This window comes from Camelina sativa, chromosome 3 (assembly GCF_000633955.1).
Source record: "Camelina sativa cultivar DH55 chromosome 3, Cs, whole genome shotgun sequence".
NCBI classification, from domain to species: domain Eukaryota; kingdom Viridiplantae; phylum Streptophyta; class Magnoliopsida; order Brassicales; family Brassicaceae; genus Camelina; species Camelina sativa.
The window spans coordinates 14,231,238-14,251,607 of NC_025687.1; the positions used below are offsets into that span (position 1 = coordinate 14,231,238).

The 20,370-nt window shown below is 30.6% G+C and overlaps 2 protein-coding genes across 5 annotated transcripts in view; both read right to left on the bottom strand.

The window, feature by feature from the left end:
* The window catches only part of LOC104777047 (transcription factor TCP24-like), a 3,349-nt gene extending 3,188 nt beyond the window's left edge, over positions 1 to 161 (bottom strand). Inside the window, exon 1 of one of the 2 annotated variants that reach the window (XM_019243733.1) lies at positions 117 to 161. The gene's annotated coding sequence lies outside the window, so the exon portion shown is untranslated. The remainder of the gene's footprint in view (positions 1 to 116) is intronic. The other variant, XM_010501243.2, reaches the window with a different exon arrangement.
* On the bottom strand, positions 8,617 to 12,612 carry LOC104777049 (probable inositol transporter 2). 3 transcript variants are annotated; one of them, XM_019243734.1, is made up of 7 exons: positions 12,349 to 12,612; positions 12,157 to 12,227; positions 11,325 to 11,660; positions 11,119 to 11,226; positions 10,810 to 11,033; positions 9,367 to 9,748; positions 8,617 to 9,284 (listed from the first exon to the last, which is right to left on the bottom strand). In XM_019243734.1, exons 1-7 carry the CDS (start codon positions 12,491 to 12,493, stop codon positions 8,799 to 8,801), a joined length of 1,752 nt encoding a protein of 583 aa, XP_019099279.1. In that variant the 5' UTR covers positions 12,494 to 12,612; the 3' UTR covers positions 8,617 to 8,798. The 3 variants fall into 3 exon arrangements, with proteins under 3 accessions (XP_019099279.1, XP_010499548.1, XP_010499547.1); XM_010501246.2 differs by lacking the exon at positions 10,810 to 11,033 and having other exon boundaries at positions 9,367 to 9,972; XM_010501245.2 differs by lacking the exons at positions 10,810 to 11,033; positions 11,119 to 11,226; positions 11,325 to 11,660; positions 12,157 to 12,227; positions 12,349 to 12,612 and adding exons at positions 10,058 to 10,165; positions 10,264 to 10,719 and having other exon boundaries at positions 9,367 to 9,972.

A 20,370-nucleotide genomic window follows, 5' to 3' on the forward strand; every position in this document is an offset into this window, starting at 1 on the left:
TTTTTTTTTTTTTTTTTTTAATTTCCCAGGAAAATCGGACGAGAAAGTGAAAGGAAATTAGCAGAAAATGGGAATTGGAAGGAGACTCAAGAGGGAGAAAAGTGTTTTTTTATTACCTGTTAGAGAAAAAATATCCACAGTAGAGTAAGTAAAGCCTTCGGACAAAGGGAAGACAGAAGTGCACTGTTTTGGACTGTTTTGTACTTTCCTTTGTTCTGTCCTCTCTCTTTTTTACCCTTCATTCTTTATCTTTTTTACAAATCTGCCACTCATTTGTTTACCCTACTATACTTTACAATTGGAATATCAACTCTCTATTGGTATAAAATGTATGCATGTTTAATCATTTCTACTAGTTTTGATGTAAAATCTGATAAGACGGTAGCTAGGAATAAGCAGATAAGATATAATATTCTAATTTGTTTATATGTAGATGAAAGAATATAGATATAGTAAAGGCAAGTAGATTTAATTTATTAAGCTCTAGTCAGAAAATCTTTAAAAGAGTAATCTATCAATATTAACAATTTTAAAGTACATTTTGTGTTATCCTCCAAGTATTGTTTATTTAAATTTTTATTTACAACCTTTAAAAAAATTCTATAAATAACATTGCACAGCAACTCAATTACTAAACTTTCTTTAGTTGACCAACATTTGTTATATTTATTGTCATGAAATCTTAACAATGTCTATACATTCTGATTTTTCCAAAAATAACTCTATCTCTTAAAGTTTTAAGCCATTAAATCTCCAAAACTATATTTAGGTATGCTAGAATCTCTGAAATTTAAATGATATACATCAGATTTTCCATAACAAAAGTTTACAATCTCCATATCTATATTAACATTAATAAAGTACCTAAACCGAAAATCCAATTTTAGAATGATTAGAAACCCAATATTCGCAAATATTCAACTTTAACAAGAAAACATACATTTAATTCAGTATATATTTTATTTAGAAACTGAATATATACATTTTAAGTACATTTTGGATTTTACCCTTTTAGTAATACTAAATTACAAAGTTAATCCCTTGATATATACAAAATAACAAAATCTTAACTAAAAATCCCATTAGAATCAAAACTGATATAGAATATATATAATCCTTTTGTTGCATAATCATAATGTAACATATATAAAAACTCAATGAATGTATTAAACACCATATTTCATAAAATCGGATAATAATTTACCCATATTTTCGATTACCTTATATTTTTGGAAATATATTGATTAACATTATTGAGCAATGAATTATTTCTATATCATATAATTTAGACTTTTAATTGCAATTGGAAATTTCTATATAATACTCTCACGCTCATAAACACAATAGCATTTTATTAGCATATTCCATAGTTAATTTCTAACTTCTACTTAACTGGTTCCGAAATTGTAGATTTGTAGATATTTTAGAAGATTTCATTTGCTCTTCAAATTTTATTCTACTCACTATAAAAAAACCCTAATATTAACCTCAAAACTCTATATATACTCTTCTTCATTCACAGCACCTCCTAAATCACTAACTCGATTACATTTTATTGAAAGAAAGAAAAATTCGAAAGCAAACAACTAAATCCGCAACAAAATCTCCAGCATCCGTGATTCAGATCCCTCGATTTTTCTAAAGATGCTCGACTTCTGGTTCTCTCCGCCATCAATGACGTTTACTATTCCATCCTCCAACTCCTAACTGGTTCAATAAGTTTCTTTGTTATGTGTTTAATGGGCTTAGCCCTTTTTTAAACTGGGCTTTCCCAATTAACTCTAAAGCTGGGCTGTTTTGTATCATTTTATTTCTCTTCAAATTTAAATAGAAATCCATTTTAAAAAAAACAACTAATGTAGTTTTGAAAGAGATGTCTCATAATTTTTGAGAAGTAAGAAGAATGACATGCAACATATTGTTCTTCTAATAAAGGTACGTACGTTCACTTTATATATAGTGGTGAAATATTGTATATGTAAATAATTAATGATTTGTTATGAAGCCCCTTTACATATCATATTATAACATGTTTATTTTTTAATTTTCTTTTAATCGTAGGTATCATATTGCCAAGTAAATGTTCTACAGGAGAACAAGAGAACAAGTCAGAGCTTTTATTACCAACCAAACTACAATATTTTTGTTTAAATTTTTTTAAAACTATATTTGTTCTACGGATTACCAGTTTAATGATTACAGTTCTTGATTCCATTATACTCTCTTATCACAAAATAAAACTCCCTAAATTCTAATATTTCATCAAGGGATACAAAGAACTATAAATAACTTTATATGAGTTGGTTTCTAACATTTGTCATCATAGCTTGATGATGAGTAATTAGCTACTTCCATTGATTGGCCTGTTCATTAAGCTTCACCTTTTTTTTTTACTCAAAAAACAAAAAAAACTTATCTCTTTACCGTATGTGAATAAAAAAGTTTATAATTAAAATTTAATACTTGATGATAACTATTACTGTTTGGTAGTTACTAAACAGATGTGTTTTATTCATTATAAATTTTAACATAGACTTTTGGAGTTTACAATTACTACATTTTATTTGTAAAATACAAATAATTATATTTATTTCAAATTTAACTCACATATATTCATTTACGAGTTGTATCAAGTCTTACAACTATAAATATATTTACAAATAGAAATGTATTTTATTCATAGATTATTTTAGTAAATCTGATTTTTAATATATTTAAAATATTTAAAATAAGCATTATTTATAGATTTTACAAGGTCAAATCCAACCTATCTAAATTCAATAAAAAATACAACTCCTTATTGCAAATACATCAAAATATATACTAACATTGTAACATCTGTATAAATAAAAGAAACTCAATCATTTTATAATATAAAATTATATTTAAAAATAAATAAGTTATTGTCATGTGGTGTACCACGGTTAAATCCTAGTATACTAGTATTTTTGCAGCAGTTTTTGCTCAAAAATGTTTTTTTGGAAAGTTTTTACATTTAATACTATTTAATGCATATATTCATATCCAAACAAGTTTAGCTAACTTTCTCTACTATCCTTATAACCAAACACAATTAAAATATTTTAAATATCCATATATTTAATGTTCTATAATTAATATAGATATTTAGAAGATTTATTCCAGATTAAAAAAAAAATATTCTCCAATCATCTCTTTTTGATTTTAAAATTTAAATGTAGCGAATCATCATATAATACATAAATTTAACAAAAAGGTGTATTTATCCTGCATATATTATGATTTGAATTTTTTGAAACAAACATATATTACTCAATTAATATAAAAAGTGTGTGTTCAACATACATATATAGTAAATTTACTGTATATAGTAAATTAAAAAATTTTAAGAAGTTCATAATTTATAACTAATATATCTTAACTTAATAAAAAGTTTAAGAATATAAATATTTAAACATATTAAATGTTCAAAATTACACAAACGAGTTATATTACATGATGGGTTATATGACATTACATGATTGAATTAATAATACTAAAAAAATAAACTATCAGTAATATGATATTTCAATACGGTTAAATCCTCATTTTAATGTTTTAACAACACCAATATAAAATATGTCTAATCAAACTGATTTAATTAAGATTGTAGTAAAGAAAAATTATTGTGCGGTATACCACGGTTTATATATTAAATCACTAAAATTAACAAAAGCGTATATTAGCAAAATTAGTATTAAAATAGTACATTAACAAAAAAAATTATAGAAAAAACTTACCCCGCGGTACACTGCGGGTCATAATCTAGTTTACATTATATTTGCTACATATAGTTTGTGTGCTCTATAATTCGTGTATATAATATAATGCTTCTTCTTTGATGCATATTTCCAATATTATTTAGCCTATTTTTCTTTTTAAATCATTGCCTTTTCAAGATATATTAAGCTTGTATAATATTTCATGTTGATATATCAATGGTTAAGACAGGCTTTGTCAAGGTGATCAAGTACATAAATGAGTATTAGACAACAAAACAAACAAAAAATACAAAGCAACAACTTTACTTTTTTATTATAAAAATAGCTTTATTTTTTGCATACGTTAAAAAAATATGTTTTCAATCTAAGTTTTGAAAGATCATTTTTTATTTTAAGATTAACTAGCGGATCTACGAAAATATATTCTCAAATGAAGTTTTTTTTTTTTTGTTAGATCTCCAATTTAGTATGATGATTTCATGGGCTTTGTGAAGAAAAAATTTCAACCAAATGAAATTATATCTTAACAAATCTGTGTTTGGACCTACTAGCTATGACAAGCTAAAGTATGCTTCAATGTAACTAAAGATAGAGAAGTTAAGACTTACAAAATGCAATATGAGAAATGACTAATAAATAATCTAATATGATATGTGTGAAAAATATTAAAATCATTTGTCGCCAAATCACAAAATTAATTGTTAGTTTTGTGGTTTATGAACTACCAAATCAGATATTTAGTGCCAAATCAAATATTTAGTGCACTAAAGATTTTTCAAAGGATGCAACAAAGAATCACCAAATCAAATATGTGCATCGTTGGCACAAGTTTTTTTCGAGTTATTTATACTTAGAAAGGTAAATTAGATTACAATTTAGTGTTTGATTATATTTTGGAAAAACAATTAAAACATATTTTAGTGTTTGGTGGTAGAGAATTTACTATGGTAATATTGATTTTGGTATGTGATGTGATGGTGTTCATATATATATATATATATATACTGTATACATAATTGTTGTCAATGCTAAAGAAAGATTCAAGCTTTTCTTTTCTTGGTATTTCCTCATGCCACAATAATTTCTTATGAACTTTTATTGGCCTAGACATGGGATGGGATTTAATGCAAAAAAACTCAAGTGAAAATAGAAAGAAAACAACAACATTTTGAATTAGAAAAACCCCAAAAAGAAACTTGTTATGAATAACGGTAGAATTGAAATCAATGTTAGATAAGTCAAACATACAACTCATACATCTACAAGTAAATAGTTTAAAAATAATACTAATAATAATGTAAAAATTATGGATAATAGAAAGAGAAGAAAAAATGCACAAACCACTATCGGCCGAATGGCCAATTTACCAGTAAAATCTTTGTGATTACGACTATTTTCTTGACAGGGAAACAATGTCCAAACTCTTTTTGTAAACAAAGCAAAGTTTAAATTATGTAGCGAAATCTAAGTACTGTTAATTATGTAACAAAATCTAAGTACTATTAATTATGCCATTCGTTTTCTGTTTTTACAGGAATTTACTCGGTCTAGTGTTAATTATAAGGGTTTATTGGCAAAATAGTACATTTTCAAAACTTAATTGGAATTATAATACATTTACTATTTATAATTGGAGAAATAGATGAGTTTTACTATTTGTGTAATATAAGATATATGAGATAGATAAAAAAGTGGGGTATAGTGTAGTAGTGTAAAATTACAAAAGGGTAGTTGCATAAAAGATATTCGTACAACATATTTAGTGTACACATTTATTACACACATATTAAATTTTTTTATTTCATTCATATTGAATATATTATATATCAGCTGTACGGATAAAAACATGTATATTAACATATATATAAGTACACTAAATGAATTTTATGGGTTAAACTTGTGTATTATTATTTATTTGTAAACTTGATAACTGTACACATTATAATGTGTACAGACACATGTACACATTATAATGTGTACAGACACATGTACACTTAATAAGGTGTACGAATACAAAATTTATAAAAAAATATTTAACATTATCAAATATAATCATTACACAAAATGCATATCAAATTATAAAGAAAAAACATAGATTTTTTTGTATCTGTAGAAAAATTAAATATATATATATATATATTGAATAGTATTTTACTTATTAGATTCAAGGGGTGATTTAATAAAAATATATATATATATATATATATATTTAATTTCAATGGTACATTTGTAAATAAAATGATTAGTAGAAGATTAAAAAGTAATTCAAATAGTAGTAAATAGTGAAAGTGTGTGTTTTGCCAATTTTAAATAGTGAATGTACTAATTCTCCAATTAAGTTTTAACTCCAATTTTCTAAAATTATAACAACCAATTGTGGAGTATTCATATGGATAGAGACATAAGACATGTGATAATATAAGAACGTAACATATCCCTTAAACGGTAATGTATTTCAGTATTTGGTTAATCTAAAGTAGGGGTGGGTGTGTATCGAGACTCGAGAGTGAGATGTGTTATGTGTATCTAGCTTTTGATGGGTTAACGTTTCTGATCTAAATCCTAAAAAAAGGTAATAAGATATACTCATTTTATTTGGGTTTCGGTGGTAATGGAGCTAACGACGGGCTCGAGACTGCCACGCACGTGTCGCTGTCTAAAGGCATTTATTGATGCACATTCAGATTTTTTTTGTTTCACATCGAACTTCACTTTTTTTTTCCTATTGCTCCAATGTATTTCTTCTATGAATTTCGAATGTATGATATGTTAAAACATATTTGGTTTGTGTTTCCCAACTAAGAGAAGAAAGGTAAATGCTAATGCAACAAGCGGACGAGATGATTTCTAATTACTCAAGTTTCAAGTACAATATTTGTTATCTGCACTTAGTTTAGGTACACTTGTACTTGTCACTTGTCAGCTTCATGCTCAACAGCTAAAGAGTCAAGTATGACCATAGGGATCCTTAAAGATTGATAATAATTAAACGACAACATGTGTGTTTTTTAAGAAAAGTTTGTTTTTGTATGTTCACATATAGAACTATATAATAAGTTACTGGTCTCATCAAAATAATTTGGTGGCATTTCAATGGTGGTTTATTGGTACGATCTAGCTCCTAGGAGCTTCCTCCAATTATATTTTTTTTTTTTTTTTTTGAGTTCAAACACACTCCATTATATTAAATTTAAAGGATTACAATTGAGAAATTGAACACACCAAATAAACTTACACATGAGGATAGATGACTTAGACTTGTTGTAATCAAAGACAACAACCAAACTTTAAAACTAGGCATAAAACCGAAAGCACTACAAGCTAAATAAAAGGGGCCTAAAGCCCTGAAGATAGCGAGTTCCCACACAAGGTAAGGCCACTCGGATTGATAGATAGCAGTCCATTGCCAAATGAAATGACTAGGGGTTGATAATGACCAGATCGCCGATCCCATAACGACATATTGCCACACTGGAATACTAAGATTCCTACGGGTTTTAAAGCTCCTAACTCGCATTGATGACGAATCATCATCTCCCTGAACAGGGAGACATCAGGTAGGGCGGGAACAAGTTCCCAAGAGCCGAAGGCCAGAGAAGGAGTCCATAACCGAGCCACCTTGCCACTCTTTGTTGATGAACCTAAAACAGATGGATAACAGAGAACAAAAGCTAGAGGTAGACCATGAAAGCAAAAGAGTGGATTTGGGAGACGAAAGTAAGAGCCAACAGAGAAGCCCGACATTTGCTTGAGTTTTCAAACAAAGAGGTAAGAGAAAATCACCTCTCAAACGATCAACGAAATAAGTCTCTCTTTCAAATATGAGGAAACATGAGATAGAAGTAGAACTCACCACAGAGAAAAAAAGAGACAATGGTCTCTCCAATCTACTAGCTGTTGATACATTCCAAGGTAACCGCTTTAAAGCATTCTCCTCTAAGAACCAAATGAAGGTGTGATTTTCTTAGAACAGGGGGATAGTAATAAAATTACCCTCTCCATATAGGAGGAAAAAGTGAAGGAATTTGAGCCATCTATGGAGGTGGAACTCGCTAAGTCGATGGTTCTGGCGACTATGGAGGGTAAGGATGGTTCGAGTAGGAACATGACACCTCGAAAAGGAAGAAACAGAGACTTATGGTGCAGGAAGTATGCCTCACCGGCGACGAGTTCAACCGATGGAATGTGCGAGAGATCCTCGCCGTAGAAGATACAAGTCTTCACCGGAGGGTGAGAGGTAGATGAGTTTTGATCTGCATATGTATACAGATCGAGAGAGATCTGAAGAGCAGACATCTTTAAATTTTCAAAGATTTTGAGGAGGGAAAGATCTAATTGCTCGGGTATGGGGCTGTCAAAAGAAGCACTCACCAGTGTCGGAAATAACCAGTGGAAGGTGTGAAAAAGTCTCAGTGGAGGATGTGATGCGAAGCGACCGTAAGTGGGAGGAAAGCCGACATGTCTAAAACCTGAGACAACATGGAAAGCATTGACGGGAAGTCTGTTGATAGTGAAACTCAAGAAGAGAAATTTAAAGAGGTAAACAGAGAGCAAAGATTGGTGAAGAGAGGTGGTGATGGGTTGGGGTTCCAAAGATCTTCTTCGGTTGAGAACCGAGAGGAGTAACACACCCGAAACAGGTGGAGAGAATACAGCAACTATGCTGGATACAGTTGTCCACCGGAGAACCCAACCGGAGGCTACGTCACTGGTCACCAGATCTGGTACCTTTAATCTCGGCCAACTGCCGGAAACTCGTAAATCAGATCCAAACAAAGACATAAAGGGCGAGAGCAAGAGATGTAAGAAGTTAGAAGAGGGGATGGTCCGACGCCGGCGAGCAAAGGCTCTACCGGCGTCGGGAAACTAGCCAGAATATAGAACCTCTCCAATTATATGATTTATAACCAAATATTTTACAGATTCTTACAAAAGAGGATCACGACATTGTCACTATCAAGTTTCAATACAAACTTACAAATCTTCATGAGCGTTCTTATACATTGATACTGCTTACAAGAGTTTTTTTTCCTCATGCACTCTGGTTTTGAGTTTCTTTCATGCACTTTGGTTATGTTTCTCAACAGGTTTTGAACTCTTCTTCCAAAACTTAAACTCTATAGATCTTCCTTCAAGCATCTTCTCAATCTCCTCCATTGGCATTCCTTTCGTCTCCGGAACACAAACCACAACAAAGAAAAGAGCAATGACTGAGATCACTCCAAAGATGAGAAAAGTCCAAGAAGTACCAATAGCTTCAGTCAATGAAAGAAAAGATTGAGCCACGATCAAATTCGATATCCAGTTCGCAGTTGCAGCTATTCCACCACAGACTCCTCTGAACCTCAATGGATATATCTCTGAGTTAACTATCCATGGGACAGTCCCCATTCCAGGAGAGAAGAAAATGATGTAAAGTCCCAATCCTAGAAGAGCAAACCAACCAAAATTGCTAGGACACCCTCTCGTGTACCAAAGCCGGTTATTGTTATGACATAAGTCCTTAACCGAATCATTAGAGATCCAACATGCCCCGGGTTGTTCCTACAATCATCATATAAATAAAAAAGGATTTGGAATTCAAATGTTTTCAAGTTAAAACATATATTTTTCGAATAACCTTTACCTTTCCATTAGGAGAAGAACAGAAGCCACAAGATGTAGAAGAAGCTTTCAAACAAGTCATACAATCCCAAGCATTGGTATTCATACCTGACTTATTATAATCCGGACAAGTAAGATTAGTAAACCTTTTTGTCTCGAGTGAGCTAATCGCTGGAGCGTGAGTAGCCGCTTCATAGAAAACACCGGTTAGTATTCCGAGCGAGACAATAACTCCGAAAAGACTAATGATGAGAAGCTTTTTCCTTCCAGTTCTATCGATGAAGTAAATGCTAATAATGGAACCAAATGCGTTAAGTCCTGCGGTAACTAAAGACAAGAGCAGAGCTGTTCTGTTTGAAGCGAAACCGGCAAGCTGAACAATGGTTGGACTGTAATACATTACAGTGTTGATCCCAACGAACTGTTGAAACACTTGGAGACCAACACCAGCTATGAGTCCCCGTCTAACAGTTTTGGCTTTGCATAGTTTGATCATGTTGATTTTCTCAGATGATCCTTCTTCGAGTATCTCTGTTTCAACTGAGTCTTTAAGTGCACGTATCTCTTGTTCTACATCTTCTGATGAATATATTCTTCTCAGAATCGCTTTAGCCTCTTCCTCTCTTCCCTGTTGAGATTACAAAAAACACTTTTGGTTACACACATTTTTAGATATTATCACTTTGTGAAAAAGTCTTGAAGATCATAAGTACCTTGCGGTATAACCAACGAGGTGACTCCGGGAGCGAAAACATTAGGATAAACTGCAAAAGAGCTGGAAGTCCCGCGATTCCGAGCATCCATCTCCATGTTCCGGTCACCTATAACAAGAGAAAACAGAACATTGAAACCCTTTTCATTAAGGCTAAGTCGATGAGGTAAGGCAAGAACTGTCTTTGGGCTAATATCATGCACTTACATCGGTAAAGGCCAAGTTGATGAGATAAGACAAGAACTGTCCTCCGGTAATGAGAAACCCATTTGTACTAACCAAAGCTCCTCTGATCTTTGCTGGAGAAGCTTCTGAGATGTATAGAGGAGCGGTCATTGAGGCCATCCCGACCCCGAGGCCCACAAATACACGGCCACCGACAAGGAGGGATGGGTTAGGAGCTGCCGCCATAATGATAGCTCCTAACAGAAAAAGAAAATCCGCCATAAGAATCGCGCTTCTCCTCCCGAATCTGTCGTTCGCCCAACCTCCTATAGCGGCTCCAACGATGGCTCCTGCGACTGCCATGCTCACTATCATCTCCTGTTTCCATTTTTTTGTTTTGTTTCAAGTTTAGTGTTTGCTAGTGTCTTTGTATGTTCATGAAACTTGCTTAGGTATTAAGATGCTTCTTAACGGTAAATAGTAAATACTAAATGGCATGCAATAAAACAACATGAAGTTTGGTGCTAATCTTACTCTAAATTAAAACAGAATCCAAATCCTGATGATCTGCTTTTATTTATGCTTGCNGTGTTGATCCCAACGAACTGTTGAAACACTTGGAGACCAACACCAGCTATGAGTCCCCGTCTAACAGTTTTGGCTTTGCATAGTTTGATCATGTTGATTTTCTCAGATGATCCTTCTTCGAGTATCTCTGTTTCAACTGAGTCTTTAAGTGCACGTATCTCTTGTTCTACATCTTCTGATGAATATATTCTTCTCAGAATCGCTTTAGCCTCTTCCTCTCTTCCCTGTTGAGATTACAAAAAACACTTTTGGTTACACACATTTTTAGATATTATCACTTTGTGAAAAAGTCTTGAAGATCATAAGTACCTTGCGGTATAACCAACGAGGTGACTCCGGGAGCGAAAACATTAGGATAAACTGCAAAAGAGCTGGAAGTCCCGCGATTCCGAGCATCCATCTCCATGTTCCGGTCACCTATAACAAGAGAAAACAGAACATTGAAACCCTTTTCATTAAGGCTAAGTCGATGAGGTAAGGCAAGAACTGTCTTTGGGCTAATATCATGCACTTACATCGGTAAAGGCCAAGTTGATGAGATAAGACAAGAACTGTCCTCCGGTAATGAGAAACCCATTTGTACTAACCAAAGCTCCTCTGATCTTTGCTGGAGAAGCTTCTGAGATGTATAGAGGAGCGGTCATTGAGGCCATCCCGACCCCGAGGCCCACAAATACACGGCCACCGACAAGGAGGGATGGGTTAGGAGCTGCCGCCATAATGATAGCTCCTAACAGAAAAAGAAAATCCGCCATAAGAATCGCGCTTCTCCTCCCGAATCTGTCGTTCGCCCAACCTCCTATAGCGGCTCCAACGATGGCTCCTGCGACTGCCATGCTCACTATCATCTCCTGTTTCCATTTTTTTGTTTTGTTTCAAGTTTAGTGTTTGCTAGTGTCTTTGTATGTTCATGAAACTTGCTTAGGTATTAAGATGCTTCTTAACGGTAAATAGTAAATACTAAATGGCATGCAATAAAACAACATGAAGTTTGGTGCTAATCTTACTCTAAATTAAAACAGAATCCAAATCCTGATGATCTGCTTTTATTTATGCTTGCTAAATTTTGTTTGCAAACTAATAAAATCGTTACAACCAATAAGTCAAACCGCGGCGGTACAGTAACATCTAACTACAAATTTTAAGTTTGTTTTGTTGACAAAACTTATGCAAACAAACTATAAATAACTAGTATAGTGTCAAAAACGCAAATTACGAAACATTAGTACATATAAATTTCTTCAGTCCGAGGTGGACTCATTTAATTTTTACTTAAAACATTGATCATTTATGTTTTTGAGATAATCCTAAAATTAACCAAAAATCAAGAAAACAGAAAGCAAGAACCTGTAACCAAGTATTTTTGTCAACAGACTTGAAATCATCTCTGATGTAAAGCAGAGCTCCAGATATGACTCCTGCATGTATATACACAGAATATATAAGTTTATATACACATCATACTCCAAAGCAAATATATTATATTTATACATGAGATAATTATACTTGAAGACAAGAGAAGAGATTAAAGAAACTTACCAGTGTCGTAACCAAAGAGAAGACCACCGATTCCAGCAGAGAAAGCAAGACGAAGAACATAAGGATTCTTCCATGTTAGTGAGAAACATTCTCTGAAAGCTGATTCATCTGCTCCTCCTGATCCATGTATTATTCCTCCTTCCATTTTTTTTTTATTCTTTTGGGTTAAAAGTGTTTGTCGAATGAGACGGAACAACCAATATAAGACTGTAAAGTTTCTCTGTTGTGTTCTGTTTTTTTTTTCTCTCTGTTGTATTTTTTATCTGGTGAGAAAAGTGAGGAAAATAAAATATAATTGTGGTGATGAATGAATGAAGAATTGAGATGGAACACGATGATTCTTACTAGAAAAATCCAATGACTTTTCAAATTTTTCTTCTTTTACTTTTTTTTTCTCTGGATAACTCATTTATTAATTTTCTTTGTGTATTTATATGTACCTTACTTTTAATATTACATTTATTTTGTTGAAAAAAAATATAACATTTATTTCTAGGGTAATAATTTACATTATGGCAATCTGAATATTTTTAATATTTTTTCAACCAAAAAATAATTATAATATCACAAAAAAAAGTTTTATTAGCTTTTTAATTTTGTCTCTATTGCCAAATTAACATATATCACATAAAAATAAAATTATGACAACATTAATTACTAAAGTGTATGTACATTAATTGACTACATACGTTACATGTCAGTATAGTTGACTAGAATTTTAAATATATTTTTAATAATATTAATGTTACGTATAGAAAATTTCTATCTTGGCAATTCATTGGTTTGTGTCTTCTCTCATATGTAGTCTTATCGACCCAATTATTTTAAAATTATGGATATACTAGCAGAGGTACCAAACGCTTACATTAGCGGGTTATTGAAGTCTTCTTGTGTTATCTAATTAGGCTCATATATATGATTTGGTTATTCATTTTCATCATCTCTCCATAAGTTTCAACAAAAAAAAAAAAACAATAATTTCTCCAAAAGAAAACTAAATTATTGAGATGTTTGTCCTTTACTGATGAAACACCCTAGAAGAGAAGGGGTTTTTTGGTAGTCCCGTCTTGTTCTGCTGCTTCATCTTCTCTAGGAAGTCACGTTCCATGGGGTTCGGAATCTTCGGATATTATATGAACTTGTAGAGTCAGAAGAAGTGTCATCTTCATCGTCGCTGTTTAGACCATCATCTTCAAGCTGGGATAACTGAGAGGAGCTCTGTTTTTTTGCCACATTTAGTAAGTTTACGAATTAGAGCCATAGGTTCAACGTCACCTGTGACCGTCATGAGCCCTTTTTCCCTGTTATACTCCACTTCGTTTACACCTGTTTTCAATGGAAACAAAAGTATTAAGAATCATCATCTCGTGTTATAAGACTTATGAGTCTCGCACTCTAGAGGTTTGGACTTTTTATTTCTTACCAGAGATACTCTGCAACTTCATGCTTGCTTTTTTTTGGCAACCGGTGCAACACTTTAGATCGACTTTTAGTCTGCAAGTCTGCAAAATTTACATTAGCAACTGAAGAGAGAGAGTGATAGACTGAGAGATTGAGAGAGAGGAAGAAGTACCCAGACGGATTGGTTTGGGTTCACCATTGTGAATGAAGCTTGGTGAAAAAAAGAAGAAGAAAACCCTAAACTGAAACTCAATGGATAAAAAGAAGATTTGTTGTACTAAGCATCGTTAAATCTTTAATATACAAAGGGAGAATCCATAAACTTTCTATAATTACCGAATTTTTACATTAGCAAGTTAATGCAATGTTTGACTTTGATAAATATTGTCGGTTTCCATATTCGAATAACTCAAACAAAGGCTTCTAGAATAAGAGATACTATGATTTAACCCGCGGTACACTGCGGGACAATATTTTTAATTTTAAAAATTTAAAATTATATTGTATTTATTTGTTATTTTATTATTGTTTTATTAATATTAAAAAGATAAAATTTTACAGGTATTTGATATAAGTATTCAAAGTATAGGATTTTGTATTGTTTTCAAGTTTTTAACCCGGGTGGTATATGTATAGTCTAGTAATACATTTATTTCCTGGTACACATCTAAAAATGTTTGAAAAAAAGACAATTCCACTTAACTCCCTATATAGGATTAATGTCAACCCGACTCACCAAAATCGAAATAAATTTTTGCGCAAAAAAAAAATCTATATAAGTTTTTTATCAAGTTTAATTATGTTAATTGTTTTACCAAATTAGCATACTTACATAGTTTATAATTTTTCCATGTCAATATCCATAGTTTATGATAATTAATAGAATTTTAATTTTTTTGGTAATTCCTCAAAAAATAAAAAATAAACCAAATTATATGGGGATTTTCAACATATTTAATGTGACATTTTATAATTGGATTTTCGGTTTAGGAAATTTATTAATGTTAATATAATTATGGATATTGTAAACTTTTGTTATGGAAAATCTGTTATATATCATTTAAATTTGAGAGATTCTAGCATCCATAAAAATAGTTTTGGAGATTTAATGGGTTAAAACTTTAATGGATAGAGTTGTTTTTGGAAAAATCGTATAGATGTTGTTAAGATTTTATGGCAATAAATATAACAAATGTTGATCAATTTAAAAAAGTTTAGTATTTGAGTTTCTCTGCAATATTATTTATGGAATTGTTTTAGAGGTTAATGTTGTAAAAAGAAATTAAATAATTAAAACTTAAAGGATATAAACCAAAACGTATTTCAAAAATATTATTATAGATTTATGAGTTCTCAATTCTTACATCATTCGAACTCAAGCTAACGAGAAAATTTTGTTAACCGACTTGACGATACTCTTTATCTTCTCGTTCCGGCTAAATAGTGTCAATATCTGTTTGAGTGAATTTTTGGTGTCTACGAAACGGTGAGCTTGCGGAATGCGCTTAATTCAATCACTATGGATTAATCCAAACTCCATCCCTTTGCATACCATAAATGATTTTACAAGGGAGTTTTCATAATGGCTTCCTGGGAGGNAGATTGAGAGAGAGGAAGAAGTACCCAGACGGATTGGTTTGGGTTCACCATTGTGAATGAAGCTTGGTGAAAAAAAGAAGAAGAAAACCCTAAACTGAAACTCAATGGATAAAAAGAAGATTTGTTGTACTAAGCATCGTTAAATCTTTAATATACAAAGGGAGAATCCATAAACTTTCTATAATTACCGAATTTTTACATTAGCAAGTTAATGCAATGTTTGACTTTGATAAATATTGTCGGTTTCCATATTCGAATAACTCAAACAAAGGCTTCTAGAATAAGAGATACTATGATTTAACCCGCGGTACACTGCGGGACAATATTTTTAATTTTAAAAATTTAAAATTATATTGTATTTATTTGTTATTTTATTATTGTTTTATTAATATTAAAAAGATAAAATTTTACAGGTATTTGATATAAGTATTCAAAGTATAGGATTTTGTATTGTTTTCAAGTTTTTAACCCGTGTGGTATATGTATAGTCTAGTAATACATTTATTTCCTGGTACACATCTAAAAATGTTTGAAAAAAAGACAATTCCACTTAACTCCCTATATAGGATTAATGTCAACCCGACTCACCAAAATCGAAATAAATTTTTGCGCAAAAAAAAAATCTATATAAGTTTTTTATCAAGTTTAATTATGTTAATTGTTTTACCAAATTAGCATACTTACATAGTTTATAATTTTTCCATGTCAATATCCATAGTTTATGATAATTAATAGAATTTTAATTTTTTTGGTAATTCCTCAAAAAATAAAAAATAAACCAAATTATATGGGGATTTTCAACATATTTAATGTGACATTTTATAATTGGATTTTCGGTTTAGGAAATTTATTAATGTTAATATAATTATGGATATTGTAAACTTTTGTTATGGAAAATCTGTTATATATCATTTAAATTTGAGAGATTCTAGCATCCATAAAAATAGTTTTGGAGATTTAATGGGTTAAAACTTTAATGGATAGAGTTGTTTTTGGAAAAATCGTATAGATGTTGTTAAGATTTTATGGCAATAAATATAACAAATGTTGATCAATTTAAAAAAGTTTAGTATTTGAGTTTCTCTGCAATATTATTTATGGAATTGTTTTAGAGGTTAATGTTGTAAAAAGAAATTAAATAATTAAAACTTAAAGGATATAAACCAAAACGTATTTCAAAAATATTATTATAGATTTATGAGTTCTCAATTCTTACATCATTCGAACTCAAGCTAACGAGAAAATTTTGTTAACCGACTTGACGATACTCTTTATCTTCTCGTTCCGGCTAAATAGTGTCAATATCTGTTTGAGTGAATTTTTGGTGTCTACGAAACGGTGAGCTTGCGGAATGCGCTTAATTCAATCACTATGGATTAATCCAAACTCCATCCCTTTGCATACCATAAATGATTTTACAAGGGAGTTTTCATAATGGCTTCCTGGGAGGTGGATATGACATTCGTACCTCCTTCAAGACTTTGGGACGATGCTTATAGGAGGAGATACTCAATTCAACCAACCAAAAAAAAAACATGCGATTTGATCAAATTAAAGACTCAAGAAACAAAGAGAAAACGTTTGTGGTATAGAATTGCACGTTAATAATTTAGTTATATACAGTACCTAATTTAATTGTCACTACCAAACTTTGGTCAAAGATCATTTTCATTTGATCACTTAATACACGTAACACACAAAAGAAAATTGGATTGAGTTGAACTAAATATGATTTAGTCAAACTCTTGATAGTGTTACACAACTCGTGAATTTGGACTAAAACAAACTTAAATTTGGACACTATCAAGAGTTTGACTAAATTTGAACTATATAACCCGTCTTGCACCACACTCAGGAATTCTCTTAGTTTTTAAATTTGAATTATATATGTACCATGTTAAAATATAATAACACTATATACAAAAACATATGCACCCATGCTTCTAAGGGCTGGCTTGTCCAAGGTGCTGAACAACAAAGTTGGATTTTGTGGTAGATCACGAGTCCAAAATTAGATGACTAAATAAATTTTTGTTGATGGTTCATACAAATTCTTATTCACAAAATACACTATTCAAATATTAACGAAATCAAATTTTAAAACGAATAAGTCTTATTGATATTTTGATATTCAAATTATGCACAATGTTAAAATTAATGTAACAATACTATATTTATATATATGCAAAAAAAAACATAGTCATCCACGGTACATAGACTGTATATTTGTCTTTATTTGATTATATTACGTATTAATTACTACTTAACTACATGCAATGTTAAACTTAAGATATACGTAACAAGTAACAACACACTATATGCCAATAAATATTTTTCCGCCTTGTATCATTAATATTACTCATTTGCTGTCATAATTGTTTTAAGAGTATACATCTCTATATTAGTAAAAAAAAGAGAAGTACAACTTGTATTTCGTCGGAAAATGCCCTTACGCCAACTACAAGCAAACACGAACGCGGAGGGTAAATATGACAATATGATTAATTGGGTCGGATTTAATTTTTAGCGTAACCCGAAATTCACAAATCGGGTCTTTATAAAACAATTAGGGGGGGAGGTTATTGGTTTTCGATACAAATGGGCTGTGCACATTAGAGAACAATTTGTGGGCTGTGCATATTTAGGAAACAAATTTGTGGATTTTAAACGAAATCCATTACCTTCCTATCACGGCAATTAGCCGAGAATTACGCTACTCAATCTCATCAGTTAATTTGTGAGATATCAATCTCCTATCAAAATATGAAAATCTTACTAACCTGCTTTGATACACGTACCATATTTCCTTATTGGATTTTTTTTATTAAAAATCGATCCTTAACCGAATACAAATATATCCTGTTACACAATATAAATATTGAGTAAATCAAATTTAGTCCTATATGAGTAATATCAACAATGCTACTAACTTTATGATAATAAAACTAAATTTGTGTAAATACAAATTTTAGCAATTTAACATATGCACAATACTAAAAAACAACAATATTTTATGAAACTTTTTATTTATCCACGGGTCCAAACCTAAACTAAAAATAATCATAAGTATGTGATGGGGTATACTTATATATTTTTGCTGGTTGGTTAAAAAATACAAGCAAAATATCTTAAAACTTAATATTATAAAAAAAAAGAGTTATAAACCAACACTAATCCGCTCCATCACACTCATATACAAAACTAATTAATTTTATTTTTAATAACTAATAGGCTCTAGGCAACACTAACTAATTTCAAATTGAGAATTTGTGAATAAAAATTAAATAATATTATATGAACTACAAACTGTATTATACATATTAACAGATGTTAATTTTACAACAACTAATTTTGATTGATTCAATTCCAAGATAAAGGAATTTAAATTAATTAAATTCCAAACGAAAACAATAATTTGTATATAAATAAAGCAAATAAATTACAAACATCTCAATATTATTATAAAAAACTTGCTATATATCTATATTGATAGATTTTGTCAACTATTAAAAAATAAATATTTGATTCAACATAATATTTTTTAGTAAGTTATATAAAATAATTTTTTAAAATAACATAATCCCGCGGTATACTGCGGGTTAAAATCTAGTAATATATTTAAATTACAAGTCATAAACTAAAAAATTTATACTTAAACTGGTTACCAAATTGGTTAAATACATTGTCCATGTTCATGATGTGTAGAAGAATAAATACATATTAGTATATCTCTAACATCTATCATACTAGATTTTAACCCGTGGTACACCGCAGATATATAATTTCTATTATAATTTTTATTTTATGTTGTATCTATTTGTTAGTTTTTTAATGTTTTGTAAATAGAGGAATAACTAAATTTTTTGGTTGTTTTGCGGCTAAATATTTATATTATTTTTTAACCCGCGCAATACAGTTCATGACCATTTGTTTGTTATATTTAGTTTGTTTTGTTTAGTGTTTGAGATTATATTTTGATTTTTAATTATTATAACAAAAAATAAAGGATGTAAATACATAATCATTAATTTATACACTGTGATTAAGTCACATTTTTCCTAATGATTTAATTATATTATACAATCTTAGTTAAATCAACTTATGTCAAATATTCTAATATTTGCGGGTTGGTATGTCAACACATACATTATGATTGTGTAATTTTTACGAATACAATATTTACAACTTTGTTTGACGTTCTTACTACTTCTACATGATCAAATTGAATCACATAACAATTAAAAAAAAAAATTGTGCTTTAATGTAGGCCTGATTCTAGTAATTTAGTAAATAACTAATCACATTTTTAACAAAGATAAATAATTAATAATAAAATCCAAAACTGGCGTTTGTTAATTTCTATATATGAAAACTTTATATACTAGATATATTTTTGGCGTTGTGAGCTTGTTAGATCCAACAACTAGTCTCTCAACTCAAACTTAAGAAAATAGTATTAAGTTAATAACTTGGGATTAGCTACACACCGTTGTTCTCTTTTTTCTTTTTGCGCTGATATAAGTATAACTAATATCAAAATATTGGATGTAATCTGTTTGTTGGGTGAGCTATCATTTTCAAAATCAGTTGAGCTCAGTCTTTTGTTAGCAAATGACAACTTAAAAGATAAAAAGTGACAACTAATCAGTGAGGAAAATTGATTACTTTTGTAAGATACATTACACATCTAATCTTTCCATAAATCATTCTAAGTTACCTTATTAATAAAACTAAAGTTTGTTTTTTTCCTTATCGCTTTTTTAGTAGTTTTGACTTTTGAGCAATGCTAAATTGCTAATTCATTCCTAACTGAAAAATTTGGAACTTTTTGGGTCAATCAATTTACACTTAAACATCATCATTAGCTTATAAAATTTTCATTTTCATCTAGATGCTCTCTTAAGTCTATCAAATTGATCTTAACCGGTTCATTAGTTTATGTGTAAACCCCAAAAGGAGAAAATAGAAAAGGCCTAAAAGAGGAATTAATTAGGCCCAAATACAGGCCCACTAGAGAAAAAC